The 27,775-nt window shown below is 35.5% G+C and overlaps 8 protein-coding genes and 1 non-coding gene across 31 annotated transcripts; 4 read left to right on the top strand and 5 right to left on the bottom strand.

Annotated features, from left to right (window-relative positions):
• Nucleotides 1-80: 80 nt before the first annotated feature.
• On the top strand, nucleotides 81-1,246 carry LOC104782980 (uncharacterized). Its single transcript, XM_010508056.3, has 3 exons — nucleotides 81-439; nucleotides 677-784; nucleotides 865-1,246. Exons 1-3 carry the CDS (start codon nucleotides 377-379, stop codon nucleotides 1,102-1,104), a joined length of 411 nt encoding a protein of 136 aa, XP_010506358.1. The 5' UTR covers nucleotides 81-376; the 3' UTR covers nucleotides 1,105-1,246.
• Nucleotides 1,119-9,059, bottom strand: LOC104782978 (uncharacterized). Of its 22 annotated transcripts, XM_087511957.1 has the most exons (37): nucleotides 8,919-9,059; nucleotides 8,644-8,773; nucleotides 8,393-8,482; nucleotides 8,248-8,303; nucleotides 8,087-8,161; nucleotides 7,918-7,995; nucleotides 7,720-7,830; nucleotides 7,590-7,636; nucleotides 7,344-7,462; nucleotides 7,108-7,179; nucleotides 6,945-7,024; nucleotides 6,719-6,866; nucleotides 6,555-6,636; nucleotides 6,287-6,422; nucleotides 6,030-6,112; nucleotides 5,774-5,893; nucleotides 5,501-5,567; nucleotides 5,326-5,405; nucleotides 5,179-5,234; nucleotides 4,856-4,928; nucleotides 4,712-4,773; nucleotides 4,584-4,619; nucleotides 4,416-4,475; nucleotides 4,224-4,319; nucleotides 4,010-4,050; nucleotides 3,873-3,934; nucleotides 3,526-3,658; nucleotides 3,233-3,410; nucleotides 3,054-3,143; nucleotides 2,918-2,960; nucleotides 2,753-2,833; nucleotides 2,477-2,609; nucleotides 2,129-2,212; nucleotides 1,968-2,029; nucleotides 1,708-1,819; nucleotides 1,500-1,621; nucleotides 1,119-1,396 (listed from the first exon to the last, which is right to left on the bottom strand). In XM_087511957.1, exons 18-26 carry the CDS (start codon nucleotides 5,327-5,329, stop codon nucleotides 3,889-3,891), a joined length of 474 nt encoding a protein of 157 aa, XP_087368083.1. In that variant the 5' UTR covers nucleotides 5,330-5,405; nucleotides 5,501-5,567; nucleotides 5,774-5,893; nucleotides 6,030-6,112; nucleotides 6,287-6,422; nucleotides 6,555-6,636; nucleotides 6,719-6,866; nucleotides 6,945-7,024; nucleotides 7,108-7,179; nucleotides 7,344-7,462; nucleotides 7,590-7,636; nucleotides 7,720-7,830; nucleotides 7,918-7,995; nucleotides 8,087-8,161; nucleotides 8,248-8,303; nucleotides 8,393-8,482; nucleotides 8,644-8,773; nucleotides 8,919-9,059; the 3' UTR covers nucleotides 1,119-1,396; nucleotides 1,500-1,621; nucleotides 1,708-1,819; nucleotides 1,968-2,029; nucleotides 2,129-2,212; nucleotides 2,477-2,609; nucleotides 2,753-2,833; nucleotides 2,918-2,960; nucleotides 3,054-3,143; nucleotides 3,233-3,410; nucleotides 3,526-3,658; nucleotides 3,873-3,888. The 22 variants fall into 22 exon arrangements, with proteins under 22 accessions (XP_087368083.1, XP_087368087.1, XP_087368078.1 ...); XM_087511961.1 differs by lacking the exons at nucleotides 1,968-2,029; nucleotides 2,918-2,960 and having other exon boundaries at nucleotides 4,010-4,143; XM_087511952.1 differs by lacking the exons at nucleotides 1,968-2,029; nucleotides 2,918-2,960.
• Nucleotides 9,060-10,485: 1,426 nt separating this feature from the next.
• On the bottom strand, nucleotides 10,486-15,005 carry LOC104782977 (citrate synthase 4, mitochondrial). Of its 2 annotated transcripts, none has more exons than XM_087511950.1 (20): nucleotides 14,838-15,005; nucleotides 14,479-14,546; nucleotides 14,319-14,381; nucleotides 14,055-14,096; nucleotides 13,834-13,899; nucleotides 13,686-13,751; nucleotides 13,456-13,569; nucleotides 13,301-13,364; nucleotides 13,047-13,129; nucleotides 12,873-12,922; nucleotides 12,715-12,792; nucleotides 12,442-12,570; nucleotides 12,281-12,323; nucleotides 12,092-12,178; nucleotides 11,821-11,922; nucleotides 11,440-11,547; nucleotides 11,305-11,355; nucleotides 11,058-11,131; nucleotides 10,917-10,968; nucleotides 10,486-10,826 (listed from the first exon to the last, which is right to left on the bottom strand). In XM_087511950.1, the coding sequence occupies exons 2-20, from the start codon at nucleotides 14,527-14,529 to the stop codon at nucleotides 10,728-10,730; spliced, it is 1,422 nt and encodes a 473-aa protein (XP_087368076.1). In that variant the 5' UTR covers nucleotides 14,530-14,546; nucleotides 14,838-15,005; the 3' UTR covers nucleotides 10,486-10,727. The 2 variants fall into 2 exon arrangements, with proteins under 2 accessions (XP_087368076.1, XP_087368077.1); XM_087511951.1 differs by having other exon boundaries at nucleotides 14,479-14,615; nucleotides 14,726-14,849.
• A 1,016-nt stretch (nucleotides 15,006-16,021) lies between these two features.
• Nucleotides 16,022-17,082, bottom strand: LOC104782976 (VQ motif-containing protein 18). Its single transcript, XM_010508052.2, has one exon. The coding sequence runs from the start codon at nucleotides 16,985-16,987 to the stop codon at nucleotides 16,457-16,459; it is 531 nt and encodes a 176-aa protein (XP_010506354.1). The 5' UTR covers nucleotides 16,988-17,082; the 3' UTR covers nucleotides 16,022-16,456.
• A 3,576-nt stretch (nucleotides 17,083-20,658) lies between these two features.
• LOC104782975 (uncharacterized) lies at nucleotides 20,659-21,192 on the bottom strand. The gene has a single exon (XM_010508051.2). The coding sequence runs from the start codon at nucleotides 21,190-21,192 to the stop codon at nucleotides 20,659-20,661; it is 534 nt and encodes a 177-aa protein (XP_010506353.2).
• Nucleotides 21,193-21,751: 559 nt separating this feature from the next.
• TRNAS-GCU (transfer RNA serine (anticodon GCU)) lies at nucleotides 21,752-21,833 on the top strand. The gene has a single exon. It is a non-coding gene; the product is annotated as a tRNA-Ser (tRNA).
• A 135-nt stretch (nucleotides 21,834-21,968) lies between these two features.
• On the bottom strand, nucleotides 21,969-23,080 carry LOC104782974 (uncharacterized). The gene has a single exon (XM_010508050.2). It carries the CDS (start codon nucleotides 22,552-22,554, stop codon nucleotides 22,123-22,125), a length of 432 nt encoding a protein of 143 aa, XP_010506352.1. The 5' UTR covers nucleotides 22,555-23,080; the 3' UTR covers nucleotides 21,969-22,122.
• A 607-nt stretch (nucleotides 23,081-23,687) lies between these two features.
• Nucleotides 23,688-25,105, top strand: LOC104782973 (non-specific lipid transfer protein GPI-anchored 14). The gene is made up of 2 exons (XM_010508049.3): nucleotides 23,688-24,234; nucleotides 24,766-25,105. The coding sequence occupies exons 1-2, from the start codon at nucleotides 23,895-23,897 to the stop codon at nucleotides 25,029-25,031; spliced, it is 606 nt and encodes a 201-aa protein (XP_010506351.1). The 5' UTR covers nucleotides 23,688-23,894; the 3' UTR covers nucleotides 25,032-25,105.
• Nucleotides 25,106-26,516: 1,411 nt separating this feature from the next.
• LOC104782972 (non-specific lipid transfer protein GPI-anchored 14) lies at nucleotides 26,517-27,686 on the top strand. The gene is made up of 2 exons (XM_010508047.3): nucleotides 26,517-27,008; nucleotides 27,317-27,686. The coding sequence occupies exons 1-2, from the start codon at nucleotides 26,669-26,671 to the stop codon at nucleotides 27,535-27,537; spliced, it is 561 nt and encodes a 186-aa protein (XP_010506349.1). The 5' UTR covers nucleotides 26,517-26,668; the 3' UTR covers nucleotides 27,538-27,686.
• The last annotated feature ends 89 nt before the right edge of the window (nucleotides 27,687-27,775 follow it).

Below are 27,775 nucleotides of genomic sequence, written 5' to 3'. Positions count from 1 at the left end.
GGAAAGAACTAATAAAAAAGGTTTCGTCTCATTATTAAAATTGTTTATTTAATTGAAAGGTTGGTCCTAATAGGCAAAGTCAAAGTCAAAGTCCACCTCAGAGATACAAAACAACAATTAAAAAACAAAACATAAACTATTTAACCAAAAAAAACAAAACACAACTATTGCCGTGAGATTCACGCGCGCCGCTCCTTTCATCCTTCTTCGTCTGTTTCAAAGTTACCCAACTGCCGCTATCAGATTACCCACGATCACACAAACCCATCATCCGAAGCAGTAATTCTGATCGTATAAATCAGGAAGAGGAAGATAGCAGAGAGCAGAGAGCAGAGAGCAGAGAGCAGAGAGCAGAGAGCAGAGAGCAGAGAGAGATATGGCGAATGAGGGTAAACCCGACGAGCAGCTTTTTCAGCTTCTCTCGGGTCTTCTTCAACAGGTTTCGATCTCGATTTCGTTATTCATCTGTCAAATTCGTTTCTTCCTTAGATTTTGATTTTGGGGTTTTCCTTTTTTTGTCCGACAAGCTTCTGTTCATTCGAATTTCAATTTCTCTGTCCAATTCGTTAAAATAAGGAAAAGGAAGAGCCTTTTTTTTAATCTCAATTTCTACCAATTGGTAAAATCAATTTACTCATGTTAATTTTGGTGCCTCCCTGATGATTTTCTTCTAAAGGTGGAATCATTGACAAACACAGAAGAGGTTGAGCTACGTTCTAAGATCGAAGCTCTTGGTTTGGAAGTCACCAAAGTCCCATCAAAGTCTGCCCAACACCTTAATGAGGTCTGTCTGTCTCCCTCTGTTCATTCACAATCCGATACACACTGTAACGTAAATCAGAGGTTTGGTTGTGTGTGTTTCAGGTGGATATAGCTAATGAGTTGGATAAGTTATCAGCCAAATTAGACGATGTTGATGAGATGATATCATCAGCTATTGCTTCTGATCCACAAGTTCAGACGCTTCTTAGCGGCACTGCTGATGTTTGGTTGCCTGTTATTACTGCCGGCACTGAGGAGAGGCTTAACTTCACTGCCTCTCTTGCTGCTCCTGATGATCAGCAGCTTAAGGACACAACTACTACCAACAAGACCAGCTCTTGATAAAAAACACTCAGTTTTCTCTTTTGCAGTCTTGTTTCTTTTATGTATATCAATCAAGACCAAGTTGTTTATTCCTGAGTGACTCATTGTTGATGTTGGATGTTAATGCAAATTCAATACAGACTGTTTTATTTTATTACTATCACTGAGTTTTTCCGAATTGCACCAAGCGATTGTTTCTTAAGCAGATGAAGCTTTCTTACAGTCAAGACTCAAGCCAGTCACCATATTACCACTCTTTGGCCTCTCTAGTGCAAGTCCCCAAGAGCTCGGTTCGATATAAGCATATAAGCTGTGTGAACCAAACACAATTGAGAATAGTGTGAGAATAGTGAGTAATGTTTCAAATGGTGTGTAGCAACAAAGGCGTGTTGTGTAAATATATATATATATACCTGAGACTGAGAGCAGATGCCTTGCTTACCTTGCTTCGGTTAGACCTTAGTGATTCAGCAAGACCCCACTGTGAGCATCAACATTTGGCCACGGGTTCTTCACCTATAACAAGCTTTGACACCTACAGAGTAGGAAGGATTTGTAAGCCACTCACTGGACGATAAAATCTCGAGAGCACGATAGAAAAGAGGGAAAACAAGAAAGTACCAGCTGGAAAAGAAGAAGGTCATCAGGTAAATGCTTCAAGGCAAACTCTCTTTGCCATACATATCTTGGATCAGTTTTGCGCACAACACCGTGTCCATATCCTGAAAACAACCTGCAAACAAATCAAGACTTGTCAATAGATATTTAGTAGACTGACCTCGTAACATTACAACTTTAATTAGGAGAAAGATTTAAATTAGTTATTGAATTCTCTTATGGCGATATTAGTTACTAGGAGCTATGAGACTGATAGACCAAACTTTGAGGTGGTATATATGAGGACTCATAACAAGATGATAATTCATTTTCGCACGCTCCATATCTGCATGGAACTTTCATCAGACTTGTTGGTTGGCTTCAAAAGTGGCATACATGCATGCACAAGACCACGAAGCAAAGAATGACAATATATAGTTTTTACCTTCCAAACATATTCTTTCAACTGCTCCTTCGATATGTTTTCTTCACATTCCTCGACAACTGATTTGATCCAAAGAAAAATTTCCTGTTGCATCAAGACACATAAGAGACTAAGAATCTGTCCCACAAACTTATAGAAGCACCATAAAACTATTCACACGCTACCTAGATAATATACACCAGTGAAAAATCATGAAGCTCTGACATAGATTGAAGACTTCACATGTTTCCATGATTACTATAGTAAAAGTAATACAGTATGAAAACAAAAATATCATGCTATGGCATATTTTTAAGTCTTAAAAACAACAATAAACTGAAGCTTCTTTTAGGAGAAATTAAAACAGACCTGTGGATAGTGATGTAAAGCCTCATGAGCGCTTTCATCTTTTCATCATCAAATCCCAACATGTGTGAAAAAATTTGCACCATAATCCAAAGATGTATCTGAGGGGATGGAATCACCATTCTTGTACATAATCCTGCAATGATTGAGTGGAAATGTAAATAGAAAGAATAAACAAGAGATGACAAATTATCCAATAAAGGGTACACTATCAGTACCGGAATCTCAGAAGCTACAAGAAACATGAAAAAGATTACAAAATATATATTCTTCACTAACCTCAACGATATACATACACAGCTACAACAGGAACAACGAGCAATCAGGTTGAGAGAATTCTCAAATGTTGGGTCCTAGAACCTGGACAAATAAAGATTTTTGTTATGATACAATCAGGTTGAGAGAATCCTCATTTGAAACACTATCAGTAACTAAACCAGAAACTTGAAATTCCATTCTAAAATGCCTTTTGGAACTCTTTTGGCACCTGGATATCAGGTAAAAAAAATTAGAATTCCGCTGAAAATTGTTTACTTATGGCAAAAAATAAAAAGAACCTTTTAACCTGATTGCAACATACCAACTTTGGCTGTCTGAAGGAACAAGGCTGACCACGACGTGTGACAGAGTTGTCCATGATGTCATCAAGCACAAGTAAATAAGCTTGAAGCTGCAATGCAAAAGATAAAACGAGCATTGAGATGAAAGACAAAGAGAGAGTCAGAGTAAAAAACGGAATTACCACATTCAATGCACCACCTGAGAGAGCACACAAAATGAAAGTCACATTATCGGTCAAGTCTTGGCTTGGCTTCAACAGCTTGTAGCTAACAAGCATGGGGAGACCATGATTGAGCTTCCCTGCAGAAAAAAATAAAAACTAAACAAAATGTCTGAGAGAGGCTCCTCTCACTGCGCGTACATTTTAGCCAAGCATCTGCAAAGAGAGGCACCAAATCAGCATAAATGAAATGATCAAAAGTCCAAAGATTCTGATTCAAATTAAGAATGAAAGTGAGACAGTCAACATTTGGGTATCAGAATGGTGTGACTTTCCTTTTCACATTTTTCAAATGATTGCCTTTGGCTTGAGATAATTGTGACTGAATTTGTGGCCAAAGTGTAATGGATACACCATCAGACAACTTTTCTCCAAGTACTCATATCTTAACTCATCATTCAGACCTGCAATTAAAACCATCAAGGGTATCAAGAAAAAATCAGTCAAGAGTTAAATTAAACACACAATAAATATTATTAGTTCAGAAAATAGATATTTTGGTGTTGCAAAAGATCCCCATCTCTCTTTTACTTTCAAAAAATATCTAGGTGATTTGATGTGATTCCAAGTTACACTGAGAGAGAGAGATAAATGAAGTATATAGTAATTCAGTAGTACCTTTTTGTTCACAGGGCTAAAAGGCTCCTTGGCTCAGTAAAGTGAGGCCTCCAATCATTATTCTATGCATACAAAAAAAGCATAATCAGATACTTTCCTTATTATATATATAATCAAGAGGGTGATTCAGCTCTTACCTCAAATATGTCAGCACCACAAGAGGTACAGGGCTCTGCATCTGTTTTACAAGGAGCAAGAGAAGTCAAAGAAGAAGCTGAGACGTTGGCAAGCATTTTTTATCCATTGCCTGGTGGCCCAAAGAGAAACATACCTGAAATAGTGAAATGATTTTTTTTTTACCAAGGATGGCACTGCATAAGATCAAGAAGAAACCAAACTTGCAAATTTTACCTCTCGCTGGTCTCCGGATACCAGTGAACAAATCTCTTTGTTTTGCCGGTAATATAACCATCTCCAGTAAAGCTTGTTTAGCTCCATCAAGTACAGCTGGAATAATTAAGCATAAGTCATTAGGTGAAGAAAACCTTATAACATCTCCATGAAATACAGAGGTAACCATAACAGAGATAAGGAGAAGGAAACCTGATCACATCTCCATTGAGCATAAGTGTTTTTTCCATATACTGCAACAAAAAAAAGAATCTGGAAAACAAAATAAGAACACACATGAGAACAAATCATATATACATCACCAACAATAGCAAATCTCTGAAAGTCATTAGGGGAAAAAAGAAGAAGATGTAACCTTACCTCTAAACAGATGATAGACGAGAAGATATCCACGATCTGCATCAAAGAGAGAGATATAAATTTCAGTTTTATGCGTACCACAAAATTAAACAAGTAAGTTAAAAAGGACAAATTTCAAGAACAATTACTCGTCTAGGAAAGAATTGTGGAGCATCTCTCATCTGAATGTGTGTGTACACAGCAAGAACATCTGGGAACACACAAGAAACAGAGTATCAAAAATAGCCAATATTAAGGTAAAGTTAAACTGAGCAGAAATCATAATGTAAAACCTGAAAGTTTAACTCCCACAATGTTTTCTATTTGAACCTCCCACATAGTCAGTAATCCAGGTGCCTCCTCGATCTGCATCAGAAGATAGACTGAGATGTTAAAATTCACTTATATATGGAAAAAAAGTAAAAGATGAATTAAGACTTAAGAGGAAGAACAAAACAAATGAAGACGTAGCATAGAGAAGAAGGAGTTCATCAAAGCCATCACTGATCGCTAAAAGCATCATCCAATACCTGAAATAACATAGCAAAGAAGTAAAAATCACATGAACATCATAAAAAGCCTTGAACGATTCAATTTAGAAACTTAGAAACCAAACCCGGAAGAGCAACATTGAATGAGAGTGACAAGGATCAGTCAAAGCCATCACACGATCTGCATCAAAAGAGAGCCTGAGATGTTAATTCACTTATATAGGGGAAAAAAAAGTAAAAGATGTAGTAAGACTTAAGAGGAAGAACAAAACTCATTAAGACATAGCACACAGAAGAAGCGTGTCCATTGAAAAAGCCATCATCATTGATTGATTAAAGCATCATCCAAAACCTGAAAATAAAAACAGAACAACAAGTTAAAAAACCAAACCCTAGAAAGGAAAAAAAAAAAAAAAAAAGCAACTGTATCGATTCAAAGAAAGACACCAGAGACTAGTTCATGCGTGTCCATCAAAGCCATCATAGATTGATTGATAAACGCATTATCCAAAACCTGAAAGATTAACAAAAAAACAGAGCAATTAGTTAGAAACCAAACCCTAGGAAAAAAGAAGCAAGTGAAACTAGCAGTTTAGAAGAATCTCAAAAACAAAAAACAAAATCAGTGAGAGCGAATCATAATAGGATCATCATCAACCTTTGCTTATGGTTCCTAATATGTTTAAACATTAGTATCTAAGCGTAACGGAGAGTGTTTACAGATTTATATGCAGAAGATACAGACTTAGAGTCAATCATGTCGTCCACCATTACACTCTCTTGCAGCAAAACGTTTAGTCTTGATTTCCCAAGCTCCAGATCAAAATAGCAAGAAATCTCCTGTATCATCATCATTAAAAAACTACATCCAATGAACAAACGACCATATCCATATCACAAATCATATTCATCCTAATCGTTTCAAACTACTAATTCTTGCAATTAAAATCTGAAGAAGTACAAAGTAAGAAAGAACCTGAGCTAAGGCAGTGCCGGAAAAGATACGGAGGCTGTGATGTGTTTTCGTAAATCGAGTCTTCCAAACGTGTCCTCGAAAACCTGCAAAAAAAGCAGCTACATGAAGAGAAGTAAGCTACCTGTAGGCTGTACAAGGAACACATTTCACCCAAATCAGCACCAAGTGAATATGTGCAATTAAAACCGTCACCAATCGATAAGTGATGTAATGACTAAAATAAGTAGGCCCTGAAATATGATATGTTCTTGACTAACCTTGAGAAGTGCTGCATACCAGGTCGGTAGAGCTCTGCATCTGAATTGCTGAGCAAGATTGTTGTCCCTGGTTACACAGATCAGATAACCAATCTATTAGCATCAAACACGAGACAAGCCCCTCAAAGTGTATACCCTGAAATAATGAAAAAAAAATACTTGTATCAAGTCAACACACTTAGAACGGGAGGAATGAGGACTTGATATATTCAAAATGTAGGATCTAACCAAGTAATTATAACTATAAAGAAAGATCAGTTATCAGTACCTCATATGGATGCAAGCAATGAGGTTTCTCATAGCAATCCAGTCATACCTCTCATCCCACCACCAATAACCTTGCTTGCATCCTGAAGAAAAAAGACACAAAAACCTCAAGTAAATCCACAATTACAGAACCAAACTGACAAGACAAGTGTTTGAAACTGTAACCTGGTGGACAATCGATAAGACAAGTGCTTTTCATACGCAAGTAGTGTCAAACAAAGCAGCAGACACAATCTCCTTCATACGCAAACCATTCACTTTCACAATGTTTCTTTCTTCTCTTCAAACCCTCACACGCATTAATCTCGATGGTCTGCATCAAAGAAACAGAGATATGTAATGTCACTTATATAGAAAGGAAAAAAAAATCATTTAAGAGGAAGAAGACTACCTGAAGTTGTAGCTCAGAGAAGACAAGGATCCATCAGAACCATCACCCACATAGCACAATAATCTCGGGGCCTCGTTGGTCTGCATCAGAGAGACAGATATATGTACTTTCACTTGTATAGAAAAAAAGAAAAAAAAAAATTGGTTAAGAGGAAGAAGACTACCTGAAGAGGTAGCGCAGAGAAGACAAGGATCCATCAGAACCATCACCCACAGAGCAAAGCATCCTCCACAATCTAAAATAACAGACCCAAGAGGCAAAAATTACATGAACATAATAACAAGATCAAACACAAACACTAGAAATATGTGTAGCATGAAAGATTCAGAGAAAAAAAACAAGGGGGAAGAGACATGGCGTTGAATGATCATATGAATGTGGAAACTGAACAAATCATACCTGACAATCGCAAATCTCAGAAAGTCATTAGAAGATGTAGCAATCAAAAGTAACGTACAAATACGAGGAGATAAGACTCAACAAGAGCAATCCCACAGTGCATGAACCACCACCACAATCTGCATCAAAGAGAGAAGATATTTTTGTTAGCTTATAATATAACCAGAGTAAAAAATCAGGAGGGAGAACAAATCAGCAACCAGAATCTACATACAACAACACAAGGACAAGTAAGTAAAATCAAACCGTAGGAAGAGCCGAGGAGCCTCCATGATTCACTTCCAACACACCACCTGCAAGACGAACAATAAACTTAATTACTTAGTGGGAACCAAAACCAAAATATATAATTAGGGATTATCAATTCAAACCTTACCGTTGCATCGAGGATCTGCATCAAAGGACAAAGCTTAAAAACAAACTCTCGTCTACGAAAGAATTTGTGGAGCATCTCTCATCTGAATGTGTTTGTACACAACAAGAACATCTGGGAACACACAAGCAACAGAGTATCAAAAATAGCCAATATTAAGGTAACCTGAAAGGTAACTGAGCAGAGATCATAGTGTTAAACCTGAAAGTTTAACTTAACTCCCACAATGTTTTCTATTTGAACCTCCCACACAGTCAGTAATCCAGGTGCCTCCTCGATCTGCATCAAAAGAGAGACTGAGATGTTCATTCACGCATATAGGGAAAAAAAAGTAAAAGATGTATTAAGACTTAAAGAGGAAGAACAAAACCCATGAAGACGTAGAGCACAGAGAAGAAGGAGTCCATCAAAGCCATCACTGATCGATAAAAGCATCATCCAATACCTGAATAACATAGCAAAGAAGTAAAAATCACATGAACATAATAAAAAAGCCTTGAACGATTCAATTTAGAAACTTAGAAACTAAACCCGGAAGAGCAAAATTGAATGAGAGTGACAAGGATCAGTCAAAGCCATCACACGATCTGCAACAAAAGAGAGACTGAGATGTTAAATTCACTTATATATAGAAAAAAGTAGAAGATGTATTAAGACTTAAGAGGCAGAACAAAACCAATGAAGACGTAGCACACAGAAGAAGGAGTCCATCAAAGCCGTCACTGATCTATCAAAGCATCGACCAATACCTGATATAATCCAAAACCTGAAAAGGAAAACAGAACAACAAGTTAAAAACCAAACCCTAGAAAAACCCGATGATCGATTAAAAGAACAGAACGACAAGTTAGAAACCAAACCCTAGAAAACCCAATGATCGATTAAAAAAAAACAACAACATCAGAAACTAGTTTAGAAGATAGTTACCAGTTACCACCACAAACGAAACGAAACGAACGAGTGAAGATGATGTTCTGAACTAGAGAGTCAGAACAAAACCCCTGAAGACGTGGCACAGAAAAAAAGCGTTTCCATCAAAGCCACCGTCATCCAAAACCTGAAAGAAAAAAAAAATAGAACAACAAGTTAGAAGAAACCAAACCCTAGAAAAAAAATAAAGCAAGTTTGAAAATCTGGTACATAATAGATTCAAATAAAAACAACAGAAACTAGTTTTAGAAGAATCCTGGTCCACCACCAACCAACGAAACGAGAGAGCTTGCGGAGCGGAGAGACTTTTACACTCACTACAGAGACGAACGAGAACGAGAACAAGAACGAAGAAGAAACAAAATAGTGATGTGAATGAGATAGCGCATTATATTTATAGACGGCCCAGATCTAATCTTATTCATGTTTCAACGACTAATATTAAGTCGGTAGTCAAACCAACTTTGACTCTTTTGTCCAGCTGGCAATATTTCCTTTTCTTTATAGACGGTCGAGATCTAAAGCATTTATGTTTTAACGGTTATCAGCGTTAAACCTACAAATTCCAGCTGGCAATTTCCTTTTCTTTTGTTTCTTAAATTCTTTATGAGACCGTTAGCTAGAGATATTCATGTTAACGCTATTTTTCCTATTTCATTTTCTATTTCGTTTTTTTTTTCTTTTTTTTGCTATGCGCTATTATTTGCTTCTTTTAAAATTCTTTTTTAAAAAACGTACAGTATTATAACAAATCCATCACCCTTAGATTAAGATAGTTCGTTGTAAATGAGAGCTTACCTTCTATAACAAATCGTTTAACGGACAGCTTTACATAAATGACCAAACTTTGAGCAAGTCCTTGTGCTTTAATGCTACAAAACTAATGCATATATGCATATATATGAAAAATCAAGTAATCAATCCCAGGTATAGATCGAATCATCATCATCAAAGTTTCCATCAATGGTAAAAACTTTGAGAAATATAAAATGTCGGTCTAGAGCTCGCTGGTTCGAGGGACGGGCGCTTGAGAGAAGACCATATAAAATGCTTTGGTCCCTGGCCTCAGGGGATGTACGGGCCTAGGCCCGGAACCTCTCAGTAATTCAAAAAAAAAAAAAAAAAAAAACTTGGATAAATATACTTACCTCCATCGATCCATAGAAGCTGTGAAGATTCCCTTGAGTTAATTCGGATCCTTTGCCATACACGAGACGTGAGAGACTCCATCACGCACGATGACCATGCATCCATTGCTCCTACACAACAAGTAAAAACATATACAGATTCGACAAAATTAATTGTTCCAAAACTATCAGTCTATCACCATTTTTTTATATTGACTTAATAGAAACACATTTACTAGGTGATGAGAGCTTACTATGTCTTCAAAAGTTCTACCTGATAGCTCCTTTAGAAGCTACATAATTCTCAGGCAACAGAAAGAATAAAATCATTGCAAGAAGCAGAGAATGGAAGATTATGAATGTTGTTTTGTTGGTGTGGTACGTGGCTCGTTTTATAGTATTCCACTTTTCTCCAGACACTGTTCTTCAAGGTAAAATACCTTTGAAACCTCAGGCTATATTCATGAACCTTTTTGGTCTTATATCTTTGCTTCTTCGTTGTAGATCGTGGTGGTGGGTTTCGTTTACATAGAGTTGAAACAGACAATGAAACAGCTCTTCTTAAAACTTAGGTTTTCCGTTTTCCGTTTCATAAACTTATGTCGCAATCCCCTTTATTGCAGTATTGTCTCTTTTATTTATATCAACGAACGGAGACTTGTTTTTTAATCATGAATCCATGATTGATATTGATGTTGGATGTTTATCCAAATTGAATACAACTCTTTATTTTATTATTATCACGAGTTTTTCCGAAACATCAAATTTGCAACAAGCAATTGTCTCTCAAAGCCAAAGTAAATAAATCAAATCTCGAACGAACAAATTTTCTACACCAACAATGGGTTCTTCTGTTGATAGAAGGTAAACAATTAAAAAAAACTTTTCAGTGTGGAACATAACGGCTTTTGCGTAAATATGAGAGTGTGCGAGACTCAGGACTCAGGTGGTGGCTTAAGCAGATGAAACTTTCTTACAGTGGGCCTCAAGCCAGTCCATGGTAACACTCTTGGGCCTCTCTAGTGCAAGTCCAAGAGCTCGATCCCATATAAGCTGTGAACCAAAACACAATTAGGCATATGAGTTATGTTGAGCTATGTTTCAGATGGTCTGTAGCAACAAAGGCGCACTGTGTAAATATACCTGTGAGCAGATGCCAAGACTCCTTGAGACACCAAAGAGCACGGTGTAGTACCTATAAAACGCACAACATTATGTAATTTTGAGCACTCTCCTAAGGCGCAATGATACTTTAAATGAGATATCTGCTGCTTGCTCAATTACCTTGCTTCGGTTAGACCATAGTGGTTCAGCAAGACCCCACTGTGAGCATCGACATTTGGCCACGGGTTCTTCACCTATAACAAGCCACCATAGGATTTGCAAGTAAATCTATATTCAAATTCGAAAATGATCGGCAAGGAAGTTCACAAGCCTTGTATAGTAAAGATCCTATTATCTCAGGCGTGTCATACTTTCCATTACATGAAACGACACCTCTATTAAACACGCGAAAAGATAGAGATACTACCTTTCCAAGCTCGGTGAGAACAGGAGGCACAACTTCATAAAGCTTTGACACCTACAGAGTAGGAAGGATTTGTAAGCCACTATACATTGATAGAATTTTGAGAGCACAACAGTAACGAGGGGAAAAAGAAAGTACCAGCTGGAAGAGAGGGTCATCAGGTAAATGCTTCAAGGCAAACTCTCTTTGGCATACATATCTTGGATCAGTTTTGCGCAGAACACCGTGTCCATATCCTGGAACAACCTGCAGACAAATCATGACGGGTCAACAGAGATATTTAGTACACTGTCCTCGTAACATTACAACGTTAACTAGGAGAAGGGAAAATAATTTAGTTATTGAAATCTCTTATGGCGGTATTAGTTACTAGAAGCTATGAGACTGACAGACCAAACTTTTAGGTTTTAATTCATTTTCGCATGATCCATCTGGATGAAACTTTCATCAGTCTTGTTGGTTGGCTTCAAGACCATAAAGCAAAGTATGCCAATATATAGAGGAATTTCGTGTTTTTACCTTGCCACTGTTTAATGTCTTCCAAACATATTCTTTCAACTGCTCTTTCGTTATGTTTTCTCCACATTCCTCGACAACTGATTTGATCCAAAGCAAAACTTCCTGTTGCAACAAGACGAATAAGAGACTAAAAATCTATTCCCACCAACTTATTGATGTACCATACAACCATCACACGCTACCTAGGTATTATACAACAGAGAAAACTCATGAAGCTCTCACGTAAATTGAAGAATTAACCTGTATTCAAGATATAGACAAGAGAGAATACCTGATTAGCCAAACCATGGAGTGGCCCAGCTAAACCATTTAATGCAGCTGCAAACGACAGATATGGATCTGAAAGTGCACTACCGACCTAAATGCACAAGTATTATTATCAGCAAAAGATGGATCATCAGAAATTTTAAGAAGGTGAATCCTTCACAGGAAACTTGGAGAGGCTGCAAGAAATGTATACCAGGTGACCAGTGTGCGCACTAACATTTCCTCCTTCATGATCACTATAGCAAAAATAAAACAATAGAAAAAAAAATTATCATGCTACGGCATATTTATAAGTCTTAAAGACCACAATAACACAAGACATTTAAGCTTGTTTTAGGAGAAATTAATACAAACCTGTGGATAGTGATGTAGAGCCTCATGAGCTCTTTCATCTTTTCATCATCAAATCCCAACATATGGGAAAAATTTGCACCATAATCCAAAGATTTATCAGAGGGGATGGAATCACCATTCTTGTACATCCTGCAATGATTGAGTGGAAATGTAAAATACAAAGAATTAACAACGGATGACAATATTTCCAATAAAGGGTACACTATCAGTCAGGAAAAATCAGAAGCTACAAGAAAAATGAAAAAATTACAAAAATTTATATTTTTCACTAACCTCCTATAAACATATGCAGCTACAACCGGAACACGAGCAATCAGGTTGAGGCAATCCTCATATGTTGGCTCCCAGAACCTAGACAGAAAGATCTTTGTTATGATGCCAGCTACTATAAAACGTTATCAATATCTAGAGCAGAAACTACAAAAGCATACTTTGACTTGTGAATTCCACTCTCATATGCCTTTTGGAACTCACTTTGCACCTGGATATCAGGTACAGAAAATTAGCATTCTGCTGAACATTGTTTACTTATGGCAAAAAAAGAGGCGTCAAACCATCTCATAACAAGAACAAACTAACAGCTATATGAGTAAAGAGAACCACACCTGAAGTGCCATAACACCGCTAGCAAATTGAGTCATTGGATGGGCTGTGGAAGGCAGGGCATCGATGGCATTGTACACATAATCTGCATAAATGGATACAAGTTAAGAATTGAGTGAAGAGTAAGAAGACAAAAAAAACATTTAGTTTCTATCAAGCAATTTCTTCAAAACAATTATGTCGAACAAGTTTGGATGAGCCAATAAACAGACTACTTTTTTGCAACCAGCCAGAGCCAGAAGGTAAATAGGCAAACCTGGCACAGCAGCACGGCTTGCCAAGTCTTTCGACAGTGCTTCAACTTGCTCTTTGCTAGGTACCTTTAAGAAATGGGGTAAAAAAGAATATCACAAGATGATATATTGAAGGAAGTACCCATGAACAACTTATAGAAATGTACAGTAGTCACACCTTTCCAGTTAAAAGAAGCCATAAAAGACCCTCTGGCAATGGTTCAGCTCCAGAAGGGGCAGCAGGTAATACTTTTTGGCACTCAGGAATTGACAAGCCCCTAAAGCGTATACCCTGAAAATAATGATAAGATAATTGCATCAACAGACTTAGAACAGAAAGGATGAGCACTTGATATCTAGGATATAGCTCAATGGTAATTATAACTGAAAACAAAGAGTTATCAGTACCTCATCCGCATCAAGCAATGAGGTTTCCCAAAGCAATCCAGTCATCCCTCTCATCCCACCAATAACCTTTATTACAAAGGGTATTATAATTAGCAAGGTGAAAATCATATAAACAAACCAAAAACGTTAAAACCATCATTGTTTCTACCATATCAACAGTGATGTTTCCCAGTTGGACCTTCCCATGCTCTGACTTCAGTTTCTTCAGACGGTCCTGAAATTGGGAAAATCTTATGAGGAAAGAGGGAATTAGAAAAGCCAAAACGAGATTCACTGCAAGTAGCATTTAAGAACAATCTCAACCATCAGAACTATATTTGACAAGTTCATCTTTTCATTTAACATAAAGGGGGTCTAATCTACACTAACCTGCTGTTCCGGAATTAACTCCTGTAGCTGCGACTTCAGGTCCTGCATTTGCCACCATTTATACAAAATGAACAAAAGACCCCACAAGCAGCAGGTACAATATTAAAACAGAAAAGTAAAGACCATTCTCTCAAACATTACTGGGACTATGAATAAATCAAACATACATATGAAGGTTGGTCAAGCATTTAAGATGAGCTTGAGACGCAAATAAAAGCTACATGATCACACACGAAAAACATACAAAACAAAGGTGAAAATTACCAGGTCGGTAGAGCTCTGCATCTGAAGCCATCTAACGGAATTGCTGAGCGAAGATTGTTGCCCCTGGTTACATAGATCCGATCACAAATCGATTAGCATCAAACACGAGAGATCAAACGGAACAAACACAAAAGCTACAAGCAAGATTTCAGATACTTACGACACGAGACCTTAGCCTAGATAAGGCCGATACGCTGCGGAAGAACACCATTCTCCAAAACTCAAAACCTGTGACAGACAGTATTCACCAAATTCTCAAAACAAAAGCCGATCCGTGGGAAGCTCAAACGATCAACACTTACCAAAATCAGAAACAAACAAAAAAAAAAGAGGCTAGGTTTATCGCCAAATCAAAAAAAAAAAAAAAAATCAACGAAACTCAAAAAGATTCGATCAGCGCAATTCACCGGAGATTTGAGATTCCAGAATAAGAAGAGAAGCGTAGACTAGATTCTCCGAAAATTATGGAAGAAGACCAAAAGGAAATGAGAAACGCTACGAAGAAGCGACGAAACTTACCAGAGAATCGGGAGGAGCTTGACGGAGATCGAGAAAAATAAAAAATATAACTAAACTGTGTCTGCTGCGTGTGATGTACACAAATTAAAACGGCGAAAGGTGAGCAAATGACATTTGTAAAATAGAGCTAGCCTGGGGGAGGTTTTAACAACTAAAATTTCCAATTTTGACCTTCCAGAACTTTGAGAAGGCAAACCAAACTAATAAACCGGGGTACAGAATCGTTGTAGAAAACCGGAATAATTAAGGTCAGTTCCGTGCACTTTTCGGCTTTTGAGGAAAAACCCAAATCGAATAATATTGGAATTAGATGCGATCATGCGACGGGTCATTTACATGATCTCATATACAATTTCAGTGAACCGGTGTGGTTGTTTTCGGTTAAGATGAATTTCCTTTGCTATTATATTGTTCATAAATTACTATTTTTATTTTTGTTCTTACTTATATGAGCTTTTCAAGCAGCCGGAACGTTTCCAAATCCTAGAAAGTCAAGTTTGAAATTGTCCTTTACAATGATTTCATCTGAAATTATGCAATCAAAAAAACTGTTTAGACTAGTTAAAAGGAAAAAAAATGCAATGCCTGAAAACTGAAAAGGTAGACTAATCAATAATTTTAACATGTGCATTAATTTTGTGCAGAACATTACAAAACAAGAATTAAAAGTGTTGACATTCGAGAACTTTGAGAAGGCAAACCAAACTAAACCGAAACACTGGATCCTTCCTAGCAGTAAACCGAAATAATACGCTAGCTAGGGGGCCAATTTTTTTGGCCGTGAATCAAATAGACTAATTAAACATTTTAGCACTTGTGTTTTGTGCACACTACGATTTTATTTCGGTTAGAGCTGAGATAAACAGAACGATCAGCTCAGGTATTTTCATATTTGATATTAGATCTTTGTCGCTAAGAGTTGACTTAAAAGTTAAAATTAAACAAATCACATTAAAAAAAAAACAAAAAAATTGATATAGATGTAATATATCATTTTCAATATCGTAAATAAATATCAGTAAGTTTAAATTATTTTTTCTTTAACCAAAAGCGACATTAATTAATATTGTCACAAAGAACACATGAATATTCTTGTTACTTTACATGTTAATTTAGTTAGTGTAGCTGTATACTTTAACCGTTGACATATGTAATACTATATATCTCTATAACAATCGAAAACTAGTCAATCTTTGTTCTAATTAATTAGCATACAAACTTTTTCCCCAAAAAAATACAGAGCACATACATATAAAAATGCACACCAGAGAATTAATACACACATCCGAAAATTAATAGCACATTAATGAAGTTACATAAACAACTAGGGTTTTTTAACCGACGACGATATATCTCTTTATTAGATTTAGATACAGTCACTTCTCCTAGAAGGGCTGCACGTAAGTTAAACACTTCACCTCAACTCGGCAAATTCAGTCCACCAAAGGTTAAGTTTCTCGTCGTATCCATCGAATTCAAAAATTTAAGATATCTATATACAACTTCTAGGCCTTTTCCCCCACAAATATGATCTTATTCGTCGTCGTTACGATAAAATCTCACCAAAACACGATTTAGCAGAATCAGCCTGAAAACCCTAGAAATTAAACTGTTATTAATTAGGACGAATTATGACCCTTCGTATCGAAGCTGTTGCTGTTGTTGTTGTTGTAGATAAAACCTTCGACTTGTGAAGTAGAAGAAGATCTCATGGGGAAAGAAGAGAAGTAATCTTCTCCGACATCTTGAATCAGACCTTCTAGGTCAAAGTAAGTGTTTGTGTTGGAAGTGCTCTGATCACCTGATCCCCACTCTTCTTTCACCTGTTGGTTTCCTCCGTTTGCTAATAAACCGGAGAACCCCGAAAGCCGGTTGACCTGCTGATGATCTCCGCAAGCCGGTTCATGGGACGCTGGAACTCTCAGTTTCGCTCTCTTTTTACCGGTTTTGGCCTCTCCGGGAGCTGGTTTTCCGGTTAGGCTCTGGACGAGTGAACGGAAGTTCTTGACGTCGGTCTTGATGACCTCCGGTGCGAATATATGGATTATGCGAATCTTGGGCTTGATCTTGGATATTACTTGTGAGTTTCTATTCATGGAAACCCTAGAACTTGAACCTTCATTGAAAGTTTGATATTGAGTAATCTCCATTGAATCTCTCACGATTCACAATAGAAACCCAAAAGAACAGAAATTAGAAACGATTGAGAAATGATTGGAGCTTTGAGATGTTTGAATAAAAGGATATTTCGTATACCGTGGAATAATTATACTGCGGCGGTTGGGTGATTATATATATAGATAGTTATATAAATTGTAAAATATCGGATTGTTGGTTAGTCAATAACATTAATTTAAAAAACAAACTTGAATATGAAAATGACAAAGAAGATGTAGGACGAAACAGCTATGGACCTGCCTCCATGACACACAACATCAACTTGATTTAAATAAAGTTTTATGTGTGTATATCATATTATTTTACATGAGAACATCTTAGTTCTAATTTGTACACTCGAATATATAATATGTTTATGATTTGTGATTAATCAATTGACCTGACCATAAATCTAAACTATATATAATATTATAAAATATCTTTAATTTAAACTAAGCATAGATAGCGTGAATCATTTATATATCGTTGATAGCAAATTTGTGTGTGTGTGTGTGTGTAAAAGTGTTAATTGTCGGCATGTCTGTTCTTTTCTGGTTTTGGGATTTGGCTTTCCTATAGTTTCTGTAGAAAACTATTAAAATACGTGTATACCTTTTACAATAAGTTTCATTTTTTGTCTTACCGATATGAATCTACGATATTGGGCGTCTCTCTTCATGTTCAAATGATTGACAGTCTCGTTATTCTTTTGGCTAATGACGTCGTGTGTGGAATTTAACTTTATCACAACTTATAACAATATTAGTAGATGGAAACTAAAATCTTGTGCAATTTTAATATCAGTTTCTTGAGTTTGTGGGGTCAAAATCTGACTCAGGGAACTGTCACTTGAAAACCGACTTAAATCAAATCCTACTTCTTTAGTTAATTGGTTGTTCAAAAAAAAAAAAAAAAACTTCTTTAGTTAATTTGCTTCGGTTTGATGATCCTTTCTATATCATATTTCTTATACCTTATTGAAGATCTATAATACCGAAGGTAATAAACGTGAAGAAAAGAAACCAGTAGATCATTAATTAGTTTTCATATCATCTTACAGTATTTAGTTCGAATATATAGGCTATATTAAAACCAAAATTTTCCCTCGAATAGCTTTGTAATGTCCACTCCTTAATTTCATCTCTATGTATTTAGAGACGAACATATAAATGACATCATTCATCTACAAACTAATGTTTGAGGTGTAGACACGTAGATTATGCCACGGTGTGCTTAAGAAAGCAAAAACAAAAATCTGTTTTCTCGTTTTGGTTCATTTTTTTAAATATTTATTAAGTAGTAATTTATTGTTTTGCACAGAGAAGCGGACGCACGAAAGAATTATTTTATACAAAAAATGACATACAAAGTTACAAACTTTACAATAAAAAAAATTCAAAAGGTGCAAACTCATAAAATAATAGTTGACTTTTGTTTTGCCAAAGAAGCAAACAAGAGCGACAGGGTGGATTTAACCTCCGTTGACTTTACGTAAGTGGTGTGGTTTATTATTATTTCAAAAACATGTTTAGATCATATGGAGAGTCGAATTAGTATAATTCGAATTCTATTTTTTTTATCTAGTTTTTACAACAAATTAAAGCATATTTGCTTATCACTTCTACAAAATCACATATACTGTTTTTTTTTTTTTTTGTTAAAAACAAAGTTACATACATGAAGGGATCGATCTCTTTAACTATACTCGATGTAACTTTTGGCCTAAGCGTGAAAATCTTAGTACCACTCTTTTTTGGTGAATTCTTATACAATACCACTAATTGCTGGCTTTGACCTTGATTAATTAATTCTTGTAAACGATAGCATATGATCATAAGGAGAGGTCATATATGTTTTCAATATTGGTAGTTATTCTTTTTATTATATTAATGTCAATCGATTTAAAGTCAAACTTATTTATAAAGGAAAACAATGTTTGATACTGGCGCGTTTGGTTTTTATAAATCTTAGAGATTCGATATATGTGCAGATAAATAGCTGTATGTTTTTATTTATTTTGGTGAATAACATAAATTTGGGGGCAAAAAAATCTATTCAGTCATTATTTAATGCCATTACGCGGACTGAGAGACTTGTTCTATACATTCGTACTACTTAAAAACAAATATATATGCAAAGCTCTAGAGAAACCATATGATCCATCAATTTAGATATCTAGAGAGAGTGGAGTTCATTAATTGTGTTTAGTGTTTACTATATACTCGCATTCAAAATTGTCTATTTATCTATTAGGAAGACCCAAATCCAAATATATAGTAGTTTTAGCTACTCGTGAATAATAGAATATATTTAATCCCAAAAACACTATAGAGATCCTATACCTTCAAAATCCAAATCACCGGACTACGTTGTGTTAATCTGTTTTCGATTTTTCTAAATAAATCGACATGGCTAAATAAGAGACACATTAAAAATAAACTAAATCTAATGTTATTAAACAAACTGAAAATGTATTTTTGATTTTAATTATGCGCTAATTATTGAACTGAAGCAGTGTCAAGGCTGCAAAGGACTCAAACCACATTCAAATGTGGTTTTAGCACCAAAGAGGAGTCACATGTGTGTTAAGCTCACATGCACCCAAAGATTCGTTTAGGAGATGTTTTTATCACTCTTGGGCACTCAACCATCACATGTTGACATTGAAGAAGAAGCAACTTGCAAGGAGAACACTCTATCATTCAGCGGACACAAGGAAGAAGCAATGTGGCCGTTGGAAGTACAAGCAAGTGTGAGACAACACAACTGTTGTAGTTCAATTTAAAGTGGATCTAAGCAACACAACTGTTGGCATTAGGTTAGAAATGGGAGACAACTACTGTTGTGTATAAATATGTATGCTTATGCATTGAATAAACTAAGCTCTCTATTTTGGGAGACTTCCCCTTATACAAAATCAGTCTCTTATACATTAAAATGGGTAGATTAGGTTGATACTCTTCTCATGGAGAGCCCAAGCCTTGGCAATGCTTGGTCTCTACCATTCCTTCAATCTAAATCTCTTCCATTCTCTTAACGGTTTCTATAAGGGTTATTTGGGTTCTTTTTGGTGTGAAAGTGTTGTTGCCTATGATGTTTATTCTCTAGGTATACACAGCTTGTTAGGCTTGTATTACTCTCTTTACACATGAACACACAAACTCTGTTTTTTGGTGTCTTGTGAGTTTATTGGAGTAGAGTGTTTCTTGGAGCTCACTCTCTCAAAATTCTAACACTAATTTCATATGAAATTACACGCTTATTTTCAAATCCATATATTTGAAAACCCTACAAAGTTAGCCGTCTAAACTTTTGTAATTGAGAGTGACTCCCGTATGTTCTTCTTCCAAGTCGTCCCCTAGGGTCAATACATCGAACCGTATAATCCAAATCACGGGACTACGTTGTGCTAATCTGCTTTCAATTTCTCTAAAATAAATGGACATGACTAAATAAGAGACATATTGAAAATAAACTAAAATGTAATGCAATTAAAAAAATTCATAATATGAAATTATATTTTGAAATCAATTACGCTCTCATTTTCAAATCCACACACACACACACACACACACATATATATATATATATATATATATATATATATAAGTCTATTATTATCAAAGAAAATCAATGTAAATGTGAAAATGTTTTAAATAATCTTTTATAACCCTATTTCCGTATCTTCCTCCAACTCGTCCTCTAGGGTCAATACATCAAACCACAAGGTTAGACCACTGTCGTCCTCAGTAGAATTAACCGTGAGCTCAAATCGACAGAGAGGACACGAGTTATGACTTGTGAGCCAAGGAACAATGCAATCTTCATGGTACAAATGGTTGCATGGCAATTTCCAGGCAGGTTCTCCGACGACAAAATCTTCCCTGCAAATGGTGCAAAGTAAAGAAGATTCGTCTGATGAGGACAGCATTGAAGATGAGATCAGAACGGTCGTAATTGGATCGAGAATTTGAGCCTCCTCGTCGTCTTCGTTATCATCATCATCATCATCATCATCATCATCATCATCAGGACTAACTCCAAAAGGGGTCGAAGAAGTAAAAGTAGAAACGAGATGACACTGAGGACAACGTGGAGAGGAAGGGGGAGATGATGAGAAAACCGAAAGGATGATGTCACATTCTTGACAGGTGTACTCCTGGAGCTCCAATCGGTTTTGGGTAGAGGAGGACGACATTGATGAGAGAAGTTGGGTGGTTGAGAGGGGATTCAGTAGAAAAAAATTGATATCTCTTTAGATTCTTATAATATAATGGGAATGTTAGTTAAATGGGAAAAATGGGTGCGTATCTCTAAGTTTTGGACTTTGGTATTTCCTTCCATTCAAAGATTCTTCTAAAATTTATGAGCGTCAATAAATTAGCTCTTATGGTATTTTTGGTCAAATTGCTTTGATTTTTTTCTACGAAAATCTATCAGACTTCCAATCATGTATGGTTTGATACTGGTACATATTCATGTATGCTCTAAGCGGTCAAGATTTAATAAAATCTTTAAAATTTAAATTTCCATATACATAAATTTACTAAAAGAAAAGAAACACGAATCGACACATCTATTGAACAAGTGCATGACTCTAGTTTGAAGTATAGTGGTTTTTTTTTTTACTAGTGTTGCCGCCATAAAAAAAAGCCGCCAGTTAAAAAAAAAAAAAAAGTGCACGACACAACAAAATAAACATTAGCATACACATAAAATTAGGTATAAAAAGTAGAGTGTCACATATATCACAAGGAGTCGCTTTGGCCGAGTGGTTAAGGCGCTCGCCTGCTAAGCGAGTGGGATTTTCCCGCGAGAGTTCGAATCTCTCAGGCGACGATTCTTTTCCTTTTTTTTTTTTAATTTTTTTGGCGAAATTTTCTTATACAAAAATGATTAATCTCATCTTCCAATTTCTTCAATCCCAAGTCTTCCGACTCAGTCAATCCAAATTTGCATCACAAACATTTCAAAAATTCAAAGTCTATTTTTATTATTCATAAACAATTCAAAATCTCACAAATTCAAAAGTCTATTTTTTATTATTATTATTCATACTCTCTCGCTTACATCAAAAACACAAGTGAACACAACCACAAAGACGAAAGACACCAGTACTTTCAAAAGATCACGAAGAAGCCTTCTTCTGAAGCTTGGAAGCTTCCAAATCCGCAGCTTTCTTCAAGATATTATCCTCATCATCATCCAACACCATCGTAATCGGACAAGACCCGAGCCCATCAGCGATCGCAAGCACGATCTTCTTCATCTCCGATCCAAACTCCTCTAGATCCACTGAACCGCTCTGGTCCGTATCAAATTTCTCGAAGATCGAGTCGTAGAGCTTCGTCAGCTCGTCCGGAGGAGTCACCACATCAACGCCGAAGTGCGATTCAAGCAGCCTCATCGATTCGAACGCCTTTCGCAGCTCCGATCTCGATAAAACGCCGTCTTTGTTCAGATCCAGAGCCGCGAACCTCTCGTTGACACTCTTCTTGAACTGCTCTTCGTCTTCCACAAATGACCGTACCGTTGATCCATCGAGCACTACTACTCCCATTTCTCTTCTTCTTCTTCTTCGATTTTTTTCCACTTTCTTTCCTCGATGATAATGATGACTCGGTGAAGAAGATAAGAAAGAATCTTAAGCATATAATATATTATTAGGCCCATAAAAACCTTTTGTTTATTTTTAATTGGGCCGTAGTATTAAATTAGTTTTTATTGGGTTATCTTAAGAGGTAAAGGCCCAATAGGCCTTAGGATACGGAGTGAGTTCTACGGTAAGGCAAGAGTGACCTGATTAATGACGCAATGGTCTCGTAGCTTTGTAGTTGTAGGTCAAGGTGTGTAGTAGGGTTCCAAAAGACTGCACCAGGTGTCAACGTATACAATTCAAAGTTTCAAACACTGAGACGACACTCCCACTCAGTGGGTTGTTGTAGGTGTTACCGTGTTAGTAGTGATGGTCCCTTTCTTTCCTCTTCTTAACTCGATTTCTTTATGCATGCATTCCCACAGCTTTTGTTTTGTAGCTTTTGCAATTATTTTATTTATTTATTCTAATACTATGATGGATGGGTAGTGATTGTGTATGAATACTTTATACCAAAAATGAATTATTTAGCTATCAAAACATCTCGTGAGCTACTTTTTAGGGAATAACTTTTTTGAAAAATAGCTTTATGACAACAAAGAATAGCTATCAAAACATTAGTGATGCGATTTTCAGTCTTGCATATAGATATTCAATAGTTTTTATTTCTTTGGAATTTTGCTATTTTATAATTGAATATGTAATTAAAAGAAAGAAAGAATGATAACTGATATAACACATACGTTTAATTCTTTGATTAATTCATTTGTTGTTATTGTTAACTAAATTTTATTTTACGTAGATTATCAGGTTTTAATTTGGGTTTTTATAATAAGGCGAAAACTAATGGGTACGTACGTAGCTATCAAACTGAAAATAGCTTTGTAGACATTGAAATTTGACAGAAGAGGGTTAAGAATTGACTTACCAAAATTAATTTAGTATGGACAAAAATATACTTCACAATTAAAAATTATGGGTCTTTAATTCACCATACACCGATTGAGCTTATGGAGAAAATAATGATGTTGACATTTGAGATCACATGTTCGTTCGCATGTATATACGACACAATTTTCCATCACCGATATATACTCCGATTAACTTCTGTCGTGACGACAACGCATACAACGCAATCATCGCGTAAATTACAAAATAAAATAAAACAAAATAGCTTGTAGAAAAACCCTTAAAAGCTCAAAAGTGCTATATAAATCGTAAGAGAGGTAGTAAAGGAATGGTAGTGGAAATCACAACAACAATAACACTGAAAAAACAAAAACATCATATAGTAACAAAAAAAAATGAAGTCATGGAGGATTAATCTAATGGCGACAGCAATAGCTTTGATAATGTTGGCTATGGTGGTGGCTGCTGGAGATGATAAGGCAAAAGATAAGGATGAATGTACTGAGCAGCTGGTGGGTATGGCCACGTGTCTTCCATACGTGCAAGGACAGGCAAAATCTCCGACGCCGGACTGTTGCTCCGGCCTCAAACAAGTTCTTAATTCCAACAAGAAGTGTCTTTGTGTCATCATCCAAGACAGGAACGATCCTGATTTGGGTCTTCAGGTCAATGTCTCGCTCGCTCTCGCTCTTCCTTCTGTTTGCCACGCCACTGCTGACATCACTAAGTGCCCTGGTTCGTACCTTTACCTCTCTAGAAATTTTGTGCTAACTAAATAATTTTTATTTTTGGATATATAGAAATTTTGTGCTAACTGAATCCGAGTGTTTATGATTATAGTGTAGAATCATTAATGTTTTGATGTTTTACATATTTGGGTGACTTTTGTAAACTATATATCATCATTGATATAAAACGTTAGAATTCTATCCATATAACATTTGGACTAAATTATATTAGCTGATTTGGTGGAATCCTACCAAAAAAAAAAAATCAACGAATCCACCATAATAGTTAGTTATTTAAAAGTCATTTATGTTACCATCTAATTAAGCCGAGCGTATAACATGACTCACGTTACATGAGTTAAAAAGTTGTGAAGTAATTAGTCATATGTTAATGTACATCGATATATATATATAGCACATTCAAGAATAAAAACAGAGTATGCGAATAGTATGTTTAGTAGACAAGTTTTTGAAAGGGATTATTATATATATTAAATAAGAAAACTCATATTTTTATGGGATGGGTTGGGTGTTTCAGCTTTGCTCCACTTGGACCCCAATTCTCCAGATGCACAAGTGTTCTACCAGCTAGCAAATAAAACCGTCTCAGCCTCTGCTCCCACTGGCTCGTCCCCTGGACCCACTAGCATGTCTCCAACCGCAGGATCCGATGATGGTAAAAATAGTGGTCGAGCGACCTCTGTGCCAGGCTCGAACCACGCTCATAGCTTCTATAAACAATGGCTAGGGCTCGAAGTTGTTGCCCATTTCTTCGTATTTTCTTACATTTTCATCCTCGTATAGATAACAATAACGAAAAGTGAAAAGTATGTAACGTTGATTTTGCGCAATTGGAGTGACGCTGGTTTTTACCGTAACTGTGTTTGATTGATGAATTTAGTTCTATTTCGTGATCGTGAGACCTCTTTCTTTCTATTTTTGTGTGGCACAAAATAAGACACGTACGAAATACAGTTTTTCTATGTCTCGTTTAATGCTTTTTATTAAATTTATTTGAAACACTATAATCTTTATTCTTCAAGAAATACAATCAATTATTTATCAAACCTAGTTAAGAGAACTAGGGTTGACGTTGGTTTTTAAATGACTCAAAAACATATTGATAAAGCCATAAAGGCAACGTAAAGGGATTTTGCTTCGTTGTTAAAACTTAAAATAGACGTTAGACTTACACACGACATCCAGATTTTAGCGTCAACTTCATTAGTTTTACAGTCCTTTAGGCCATCGTTAATGGGAGAATACCAAGGGTGTTCTAAGCCCAAAAAAATTATAAAAATAATGAATAGTGGCTTAGAACACTTTTTTTAGTTCTTAATGTAGAACTGATTTAACCCAGTTCTTATTTGACGTGGCTTCATGTGATTGGACGAGATTTTTTGGAAAAAAAGAAAATATTTCATTTATATAAGTATGCAATTTAAATGTTAATTTATAAGTTTTTATAATTGTAATATGTTTAAGAATATTATATTAATTTATAAGTATACAATTGCTTTTATATAAGTAAGCAATTTAAATGTTATTTTATAAGTTTTTATAATTTGTAAAATGTTTAAGAATATTATATTAATTTATAAGTATACAATTGCTTTTATATAAGTAAGCAATTTAAATGTTATTTTATAAGTTTTTATAATTTGTAAAATGTTTATGAATATTATATTAAGTTATAAGTATACAATTGCTTTTATATAAGTAAGCAATTTAAATGTTATTTTATAAGTTTTTATAATTTGTAAAATGTTTATGAATATTATATTAATTTATAAGTATACAATTGCTTTTATATAAGTAAGCAATTTAAATGTTATTTTATAAGTTTTTATAATTTGTAAAATGTTGAATATTATTTCACTATATCTTTATTCTAAGAACACCATAATTAGTTCTCCCATTTTTTTTACCTATGATCTTAACAACTGATCTAACATTATTTTCACTATATATTTAATCTAAGAATACAAAAAAAAGTTCTCTCATTAATGATGCTCTTATAATCCTTGACTCGAAGACTTGAGTATAAATATTAAGTCACTTGTAAACCGACAAATGAGTTAAAGAGATCTTGTTAAAAAATATTTCTTCTCGTAAAATATCTTGTAGACTTGTAGTGACTTGTGAAGAATTATACCTTTTTGACAGATTTGAACATTCTTTTAAGATCTTGAAAAATGAAATTAAACAAAAAAAAAAAGGAAAAAAGAGGTCGGCCAAACAAGACAAAGAGGGTTGAAACTTGACTTACCAAAGTCTTTACAAAGTTGATAAACTTTTGTCTTATTATAAAGTTACTACTATACACAGATTCCGCGTTATGGAGATAATGATTTTGATATTTGAGATCTATTGTTCTCACATTTTCTTTACAAAAAGAAAAAAAAATCAAATCAGAAATTTTTTTAAAAAAGAAAAAAAAAATGGAATTATGGAGGATTATTCTAGTGGTGATATCAATAGCTTTAACAATGACGACTACGGTGGTGGGAGGTGGAGAAGATAAGGCAAAAAATGAAGAACAGTGTAGGGAAGAGCGTTTAAGTATGGGCACGTGTCTTCCTTACATGAAAGGACAAGCAAAATCTCCGACGCCGGTTTGTTGCTCCGGCCTCAAACAGATTCTAGATTCGGAGAAAAACTGTATTTGTGTGATCATCCAAGACAGGAATGATCCTGCTTTGGGTCTTCAGATCAATATCTCTCTTTCGTACACTCTTCCTTCCGTTTGCCATGTCACTGCTGATGTCGCTAAATGCCCTGGTTCGTACCTTATTCACCTCTCTAAGACTTTTACCGTTTTACTTTACTGTGGACATTAGTTAGAAAGTTCTTGCTAATTAGTTAGAATCTAACTTTCTAAAATAATAAATATTTAACATTTACCATGTTGATTATCGTGTAAGAAACTGAACTCACATATGGGTCTTTTTGCATTTTCTTGTGATTAATTTATTAGCAAGACCGGTGGTAAGTTTTTAAGTACTCTCTAGTGATGAATTATCTTGAAAATTTGATTAATAGAAGCAAAATTAACGAATCTATAATTTGTGGTGGAATGGGAGTTTCAGCTTTCCTTCACTTGGACCCAAAATCTCCAGAAGCCCAAGTGTTCTATCTAATAGATCAAGTTTTACACAAAATCGGCCTAGCTTCTGACCCACCCAGCGTTCCTCCAACCGCAGGACCTGATAACAACAACAACAGTGGTCGGACGACCCATTTATTTGGTAAACGATGGCTAGTTGTTGCCCATTTCTTCGTAATATTTTGTATTTTCATCCTCGTTTAGATAATAACAATGAAACGTGAAAAGGATGTCACGTTGGTTTCGTGTAATTGCGGTGGCTTTGATTTTGTGCCGTTGCTGTTTTTGGTTTTGACTGATGAATGTAGTTTTCACTTTGTGACAACTCTTCTCAACTATTGTTTTTTTCTTTCTTTGTATGGCGCAAAATGAGACACGAGCTAGCTACAAATGACAACTCTTCTCTCTATCTTGTATGATTTTATCAATTTTTATTTTTGTA

Source organism: Camelina sativa, chromosome 4, assembly GCF_030686135.1.
Source record: "Camelina sativa cultivar CO46 ecotype springtype chromosome 4, ASM3068613v1".
Taxonomy (NCBI): domain Eukaryota; kingdom Viridiplantae; phylum Streptophyta; class Magnoliopsida; order Brassicales; family Brassicaceae; genus Camelina; species Camelina sativa.
This window is presented reverse-complemented; position numbering and strand designations above follow the sequence as displayed.